The sequence below is a fragment of the Asparagus officinalis genome, chromosome 7 (genome assembly GCF_001876935.1).
Source record: "Asparagus officinalis chromosome 7, Aspof.V1, whole genome shotgun sequence".
NCBI lineage: Eukaryota > Viridiplantae > Streptophyta > Magnoliopsida > Asparagales > Asparagaceae > Asparagus > Asparagus officinalis.
Window position 1 is genome coordinate 102,953,993 of NC_033800.1, and position 9,108 is coordinate 102,963,100.

General features: G+C 30.8%; 1 protein-coding gene across 1 annotated transcript; it reads right to left on the reverse strand.

Moving 5' to 3' along the window:
• Positions 812-3,407, reverse strand: LOC109850518 (ubiquitin-conjugating enzyme E2-17 kDa-like). The gene is made up of 4 exons (XM_020420537.1): positions 3,165-3,407; positions 2,927-3,054; positions 2,295-2,399; positions 812-1,227 (listed from the first exon to the last, which is right to left on the reverse strand). Exons 1-4 carry the CDS (start codon positions 3,232-3,234, stop codon positions 1,084-1,086), a joined length of 447 nt encoding a protein of 148 aa, XP_020276126.1. The 5' UTR covers positions 3,235-3,407; the 3' UTR covers positions 812-1,083.

The window sequence follows — 9,108 nt, forward strand, 5'->3', positions numbered from 1 at the left end:
TGGTCTTGTGTGTATACATTAAAAGATAGGATAAGAAATGAGTACATCTGTAGTAAATTAGAAGTTACTCCTATTGAGGATAAAATGAGAGAGAATAGATTGAAATAGTTTGGTCATGTACAAAGGAGACCCCTTAGTGCACTGATAAGAAAAAACGATAATATTAGAGTTAACAGGGTTAGGAGATCTAGAGGTGGACCTAGAATAACTTGGTTAGAAGCAATTAAAAAGGATATGATTAGGACTAACTTAATGGAGAAGATGACTCATAACAGAATGGAATGAAAAAAATAGGATTTCATGTAGCTGACCCCAAACATTTGGGATAAAGGCTTGGTGGTTGTTATTGTTGTATCAATTTCTTAGACAACAATTATCAATAACTTAGCTTGCAATTAACATCAAAGTAAATCTGAAAAGAAATCAAGTCACTATGCAAAAAATAGAATTTTACATGTTATATATGAAAATCACTTATCTCGACGGGACGGAGCCATCTAGATTGGTAGATTCTAAAATTTTCATAACCACTAGTAAGTTTCGATAGAAATTCATATTTATTAAATACATATTCTTTTTTCTTTTTTATTTATTTCTTTTGTGGGTTATTTGATAAATATTTGTTGAGAAATGATCAAGAAATTATCCCAAATGATGAATGAAAAGCAATTTAGTTTTTCTTTATAAAAGATAATTTTATGGTTAACGCTTTGCTCTTATTTTAAATTATTAATTACTTCGAAAAGATAAAGATGACAAGAGGACAGAAGAAATATAAACTACTCACTAAGGTTGTTCAACAGAGGGAGCATTGTCCATAAAACCCAAATTTTTATCTGAAACTTGAGTGTCATAATGACCTATTTAAATTGTTACATAGCAAGAGCATCACAGTAAACCTGAAAACAAATATCTTAATCAATAAAAAACATCGCACCATTTTATTCTACTGATGAGATGTCAAAATAGAAATAAAATCCCTTAATTCCTCTCAGTGAAGGAGAGCATTATGGAACTTGACATTTTTTCAATGGGACATTATGTCAATGTTTCGCTAATAAGATATAGCATAAAGTCTCATGATTAGCCCATGGCATACTTCTGGGTCCAGCTACGAGCAGTGGACTCATATCTGTAACGATCGTTCTTGCACATGTGAGCAATCTCAGGTACCAAGGGGTCATCAGGGTTTGGATCAGTGAGCAATGAGCAAATTGACAGAAGAACCTGTAACAATGGCAATGTAGAGTTAAGAACGTTAAGTATGTTTAAAATAGTAACAAATATCAGGAGACACTGAAGTAAAAAAATTTTGCAGATAATATATTCTCAGATTTTGTCATGTTGATGTTATTATTCTTCCTTATATGTATAGCTACTGACTAGTCTTCATTTGGACTGAATGTCCAGTTTGTGCCCCATTTGATGAAACTACCAGAAATCAATCACATTTTCTTTGAATGTGATTTTAGCAAGCAAGTCAGGCATAACATTCTGCAATTTATTATGGTGGATTCAAGGTTCTTGTAGATGTGGCTATATCGTTCCTTGGGCGATCAAAAAGTGGAACAGGAATCAAAGGGCTATTCTGGTTGCAGCGGTTTATCATATGGCAAGCTAGAAATTATGTTATTTTCAGAAAAAATTCTCCTGAAGTTGAACTGTTGGTCGAACAAATCAAATTCTTCCTGAAGATCCGCAAAAGCAGACTATGAGAGATACGCAGAAGAATAGAAGAGTGTTTTTGGTGATGTGGTGGTAGAAGATTCTGTTTAATTTTTAGAGTTGTTGAGGGACATGATTGTATACAACTCATGACCTTTATGAGATGTTTTAATTTTAATTGGAGCCTGCACATATCTTTCACATTTGGTATTGAAATAATACCTACCATTCATGCCAAAAAAAAAGTGTCTTGTATGCTATGAAGTTATCATTACTTAGAGGATAAATGGGATTAGTAACTATGTTCCGGTTAGCGAGAGGGCTAATAGTTTAAATCAAGATCTCTGGATTAGTTCAAGTATGCATGTTGTCAACTTAATCACCATGACAATTCATGTGTTATAATGAAAATAGAAAATTTTCTCAGATAATTTTATTATCAAAAAGCCCTGCTCCTAGGCTTTGATTTTGAAAACATCGATCATTATGACAAAAACATCATTAATTAGATGCAAAAACTGCTCTCTGAAGTTACATAGTACTGAACAAATCTCGGTGCATTTTTAATGAAACCCTAATTAAACTTCAATTTGTTCGATTTTTCTCTATGCTCAAGACCTAGTAATTACCTTTGAAATTGTTAGAGCTGGACTCCACTGATCCTTGAGAATATCTAGACATATGTTACCATTGCTGTTAATATTCGGATGGAAGACTTTTGTCCTGAAAGCAACCTGTTGCAATAAATCAAAGAGAGCCACTTACAGAATTAGAACCTCCATCCCTATCAGAAAAAAAAGCAGACATTATCATGACTATTAACCGGCAGACTGCTATAACTTAATTTAGAAAAAAAAAATTATAAATATAACCAACGGATCTAAAATGATATAAACCAAAAATTAAATTTTCCTGGCTTAGTCACTTGTGAGTGAGCTTAGAAACCTTTTCATGTACTAATTGTTTTGATTAAAAGGGTTATACATAGTGTGAGGAGCCTACAACGTACAGTCTAATTTTAGTTAAAGATTCATTAAACAAGCTAAAACAGATTCACCCTACATGAAATTAATAACATAACACAAAATTAAGATACAAAAAACGGTTCGAATGGATCTGATTAATTATAAAGTAAACTGAACGCTACTATACGTACGTAAAGCTGAACTACAACTCATCATTTGATCAAACTTAATTAAAATGGGTCCTAGCTAGTTAGTTAGTTATTCTTTTTCTTTCATTTTACCCTTCCATCATCTACCTTAGGAGGCTTGAAGGGATAATCAGGAGGGAAGTGGATCGAAACGACGAAAACGCCACCAGCGTAAGGACTGTCATTAGGACCCATGATGGTTGCTTGCCAGTGAAAGATGTCCTCTGCAACAGGACCTAAGACAAAACCAAATACATACATCGACTTATAACTTTGCCAATATGCTATTTGATATGCAAGAACTCGACGAGGCGGAGATACAAACTAATTAATTAGCTGTTTTTACCTGCACTGCATGAAGTTGGTGGGTCTCTCTGAAGATCTTTGAGCTCCTTAATAATCCTTCTAGAGGCCATTTTAATCGACCTCAAGGGTTGAGAATTATGAGGTTCTGTGTTAAAGAGAGGGGGAAGTTGAGAGTCGCATTTATATATTGGAGAGGCAAATATCAATTTGATTTTTGGGAGGAGAATGAGGTGGGGGGGGCTCTGGTATCTGATTCTAGTTAGGATGGAGAGTGGAAACAGGACCGGAGAATAATTGTTTGAGCGTTTTAAAAGCCAACGGAATAAGTCAACGAAGGCAAGGTTCTTTATATAATCCTATCAGTGGTTTCTAATTCTATGGGCCAAAATCAGCTCCTGGAAGAAGAATTTCCTTTTGAGAACAAGTAATTGGCGGGATTTTGGATCCTTTTGAGAACAAGTTATATAGATGGAGAATGAATGTAACGAATAGGATTAATTGCATATATATATACCCTCTTATCATCGCGCTTTGAAACTTATTATATATCCATGGAGTTTGATTTTCGCACATAAAACTCTTGAGTAGTGAAAATATCTTGACTCTTTTATCCTAAGATAAAGAGAAAATTACTTTCGGAAAATCTTGATCTTCCGAATGCGTTCATGGAGACAAAACGATATTGACTTGTTCTCTAAAAAAAAAAGGATATTGACTTGCAACGAAGAATGCATCATATCTCTTAAACCGTACATTGGAATTGGACGATTAATAAATGAAGATCACATGTTTTTTGCGGGATGGAGTCAACCTAAACCGGTTGTGTTCGTCGTGCTACCGTCCGTTTCACAAAATTCCCTCTGGGTTGAGAGATATATATAGTTTTTTTTTTTTACTATTTTGGGTGACTTAGAAGTTTGTTTGATTAGGAAATAAATTCAGTTTAATTCTAAATTTGATCAATTGATTTCTTCAATCTATTGAGTCTTTTTAGGATAGTTTTGCTATTTTTATTTTTGGCAAATTTTGAATTTTAGTAAAAGTCTACTTTGTTTTCTATTTAAGTAGACAAGTGCCTAGTCCTAGAGGCGTCATTTTTTCTCAATAAAAATCACTTTATGATATTTTTTTGTATACTAAGAGATCGTTCTTCGTGAATTTAAACAACACTTCTTAGCAAATTCTAAAGTTATCACTTCTACAGTGTTAGATCTATTTGCCAAAATTGTATTGTAGAGTAATAAGCTCACAAATACGATACTACAGACAATGCGTGGCATCGATCTTAAAGAATATAATGAATATAGAAATAGACTAATCTAATTTAATGAAAATACGCTGTCAACCACTATCAAAAATCCCATAAAAAATAAATAAATTTTACCGGCTGCCATTGAAAGCCTGCCACTAACAGCGTTCATCTCAATCCAGCCAGCTCCACACACGACCAAGAGCAAAAGCAGATGCCCTCTTAAGCCAGTCCCACCCACCCCACTCCACCCCCAACCCTCTATATGTGTGTGTGAGAAAAATATAGGAATTTGATAAATTTTGTGCTTGGCAGGTATTGAGGTTTCTCATTCTCATCTGCTCTTCAACACATGTAAATGTGGTCTCCCATCTGAATGAGTGGATGTGAATGAAACATATCATACCAAAAACAAAAACTTATGTTTGATACCAAGTTCTATGTGTGTATGTGTGAGAAAAATGTAGGAATTTGATAATTTTGTGCTTGGTATTGAGTTTTCTCATTCTCATCTACTCTTCAACACATGTGAATGTGGTCCCCCATCTGAATGAGTGGATGTGAATGAAACACCTCATACCAAAAACAAAAACTTATGTTTGATATCAAGTTCAAGTGTTGCCCAAAAAATGTTCTTTATAGTGTTAATAAGATCATCTCTAACTCCCATTAGTCTGTTAAGTCAAGGTTTCAGCTTTTTAGACTATTTGCGCAAAAAGAATTTCGTTAGAAACCTAGTGCTTGCATTAAATATTGAACAAAGAAACTAGAACTACATTAAATTCAATGTTCAACGTTTGATATATCATCTTTCCTTGACATCTATATCCAATGTCAGGCAACAGCTGCGAAAATAATATGGGTAGATCGTCTAGGGTTTGACTTGTATCTATACTCCGATGAGGGAGTGTTTGCAGCAAGAATTCCTTTCCCGAGAGAAGTTACAGACGAGAAGGGCGTCAAATCTTCGTTCAATTTGATGTCTCATCTTGCATGGGAGATTGAGAAAACCTATGCCATTCCAGATTTTGAGAAGGTAAAGTGCTTGAAGAAGATAAGGTAAAGTTTGGTTGTTTTGCGGGATATGTAACGTGTTATATATAGAGCTCTTCTGATTGTATGCATTCTTTGGTCACGGTGATCTGTAATGAAGGTCGTATTTATTCTTTTTGGCATGTGACGTTGTAAAATTATTCTTTGGAAGAAAATGAGTTTTCTTGTTTTTTTTTTCCTCGAGATTGTAGTAATTGTGATTGAGCATATGAAGCTTAGTCTTGTTGCCGATGCAGCAAAGGTTGAATCTGACGTGTCACAAAAGTTTGATGTGCATGAACACGTATATGAATAAGTTTAATATGTCCTATTTACTAAATTGGTGTATTCATTTATGTATGTTAAACTATTTATTGACCCTTGTATCCATAATCTCGGACGATGTTAGTTTTTATCCTAAATTTTGAGGACGATCTAGTGATTCTTTTTTTTTTAAATTTTTTTAGCAACTTAATTTACATCATTGTTGCCATGAGACATCTTAACTTTAAGAAAGAAATGTCGACTGGAGTCTAGGGATGTAAGTGTAAATGAAATGGTTTAGGAGGTGTAGTTGCCTACGACCTAAAGAGTGTATCTACTATTTGAGAAATTCTTATGTCAACTTAAGTGGACCATCCACAAAACTTTCTATCCATTGATGATACTTAGGATTCCATACAATATATGAAGAGACTTTATATCATACTCCCTTTAAAAGTACAAGTTCGGGAAAATCTTTCTATGACCAATATTACTCTTAGGTTTTTTTTAATATTACATTGTTATCCTAATCTATTTAAATTATCTTATCTTCTTTGAATTAGCAACCAAATGATTTATTCTATTCATAATGAGACATAACATGTTATTGGATAAAATAGATATGTTTCATATAATTCAAATCCTTTACTTATTTCAGTTTGTAGAGAAATTTCAAAAACATATGCTAGCCAGCACCTAAAAGTTTTGGATTTTGTAAAAAATATTCTCTAAGTTTTTTAAATTACAAAGACACCCCTACAAATTTAAAATTTTATTAAAGCATATTGAAAATTATAAATTTTACTTATCTCAAATCACTGAGAAATCTAAAAAAAATATATGTTAACTAGAAACTGAAAGTATTTTGACTTTTGAGAAAATATCTTATAAGTTTTAAAATTTATAAAAACACCCCTAAAATTTTAAAATTTATAAAAAACACCTTGAAAATATCAAACTTATAAACATACTAAAAACCTATAAATAACACAAACAACCCTTAAAAATTTATAAAATTTGCAATACACACTGTGAACTTTTTACAAATTGCAAAATAAAACCCTTAAAATTGTATAATTTACAAAAATCCTGATAATTTTTTACCTAACGGTACATTAAAAATATAGAAATTATAAATATCTCCTATATAATTAATAATTTATAGAAAGCACCCTTAAAGTTTTAAAAATTACAAACAATCCTTTAAAATTCAAAATTTACAAAAAATACCCTAAAAATTTTAAATTCATTAGTAAATTGAAAGCATAGGAAGTATTAATAGTCTATAAAAAATTTACAATCAGTAGAAAATGCCTATAAGTTTAAAAAATACAAAAAGTCCTTAAATTTTATAATTTACAAAAAAAACTCCATGATATTTTTAACCTATATACACTAAAATGAATATGCAAAATTACTAACAACCCCTAGAAAATTAAAATTTTGCAAAAAATATTATACACCTTTTAAAATTATAGGTTTAGGAAAAACTTTTCATGGTAAATATTACCCATAACTTTTTTGAAAAGAACATAACTAATTAAAAATCAATTAAATTTGAAATTTATAAAAAAAAATACCCATAAAGTTTAGTACATGGCAAACTACCCCAAAGTTTGAAATTTTTTCAATAATTGTTTTGTAATTCCTTGATTTTAATGTAATGTTTAATAGTTTTGTGTATTTATAAATTACAAATTTTAGGGTGTTTTCATACTTTTTAAAACTTTTGAGGGTGTTTATTTTATAGTTTTTTAAATTTTTATTGTATTTTCAGTGTAATGCACATATATATTAATTAATGATAATATTGAAGAATAAGTCGTTCTTAAGATTATTAGACCATAGTTAAGCATGCACATCACTATCCCTAGGCAGCATAGTTTATATATGCAAAAATTTTCAGATAATCTATGTAGTGGTTAAAAAAATTTTGACTTTAATGTACTATTTTTTACAAATTATATTTAATGTGAACCCACCACATAATTTTGACTATTTTAATACGTTTGATTTATTGACTATATACTTATATAGACCATACATTACTTTACTTTCTCACATGAGCTAACATTTGGTGCTTAATAATTTAAATTATCTTTTAAATTCAATATAAAGAGGAGCTCTAATAACATTTATTTATTTACCTACAGTATAATATAATCTCAATTCTTATTTTTTGCTGGAGATTTATTCTATAGTTACGCGTATCAAATTAGTAACTAAAATAATAATTATTTATGCTTAAATTAGGATGATTGTAGTTGGCCACTCACTATAAAATTTTTATGATATACATTACTTTCTATAGCTATCTGCACTGTCCATGTATATTTTATAAATTACTTCTAAACAAATAAGTTATAAATAACATTTTTCATTCACATCGTTTGTGGTAAGATTTGATAGGGACCTTGCATAAAAAAATTTATATTTAGAGCACATGATGAAATATATCATAATCTCTCTGTTCTAATTTCATAAGAAAATAATTCTTCATACTTTCAGTAAAATAATTCTTCATACTTTCAGTTTTACTTCTATGATACATAAAATGAGCTATAAAATTGAATGAGAATATTAGATAATATAAATATGAGCGAAACATCAACTAAAAGTTAACATGAATATGATTCGAACTACAACTAATAGTTTAATGGACACATTGCAAGTAAATTCATATGAAAAATTCTTTTGCGAATTGAATGAGCACCCATCTTTTGAAGACTTTAAAATAATAATAAATAGAGATGTTGTACTAAATTAATATGTTTATAACTCACAAATAACAGATCATGTAGCCACAGTCTGGATTGAAGGAAACAATGATAATATTTTATTTGAGAGAGAGACTATTGAGTTGATGATCAATCCCACAAAAAACTTTATATTCCTTTTTTTATTTTTACTCTATTTTTTAAATTTAAATAATCATAATATTCAACCATGTGCATCTCAACTAGTGTGTGTGTGTGTGTGTGTGTGTGTGTGTGTAGAGAGAGCGAGAGAGAGATGAGCTTATGTCAACTTCAGTGGATAGCAAGCATTTGTCCACCAAACTTTTTATCTACTCATATTTATATAAAAAGTCTCTTCATATCTTTCATGGATCCCTAGGCAACATCAATGGGTAAGAAAGTAGGTGGATGGTCCGCTTAAGTTGACATATATATGTTGACCCTATAGTTTTGATGATGATTTGTCAAATAATTTATTGCTAATATATTCTCTAGTTTTATTTTTATGTTTCTCTTTACAGGTATTTCAACACACAACAATCAAGCGTTAAAGATTCAAGTTCATATGTGTGGAGTTACCTAGGTATAAGAGTAGTTTACTTACATATATTGTATGTTTATATTTAAGCTCAATATATGTACACTTAACACGATTTTTGACGTTGTCTACCAAATAAATAATTTTTCATCAAACGTCGTTA

Coding starts and splice junctions, on each gene's coding strand:
- LOC109850518 (XM_020420537.1), bottom strand. CDS start 3,234: ATGGCCTCTAGAAGGATTATTAAGGAGCTCAAAGATCTTCAGAGAGAC. Junction 3,055..3,164: donor ACCAACTTCATGCAGTGCAG/GTAAAAACAGCT, acceptor GTTTTGTCTTAG/GTCCTGTTGCAGAGGACATC. Junction 2,400..2,926: donor ATCCCTTCAAGCCTCCTAAG/GTAGATGATGGA, acceptor TTATTGCAACAG/GTTGCTTTCAGGACAAAAGT.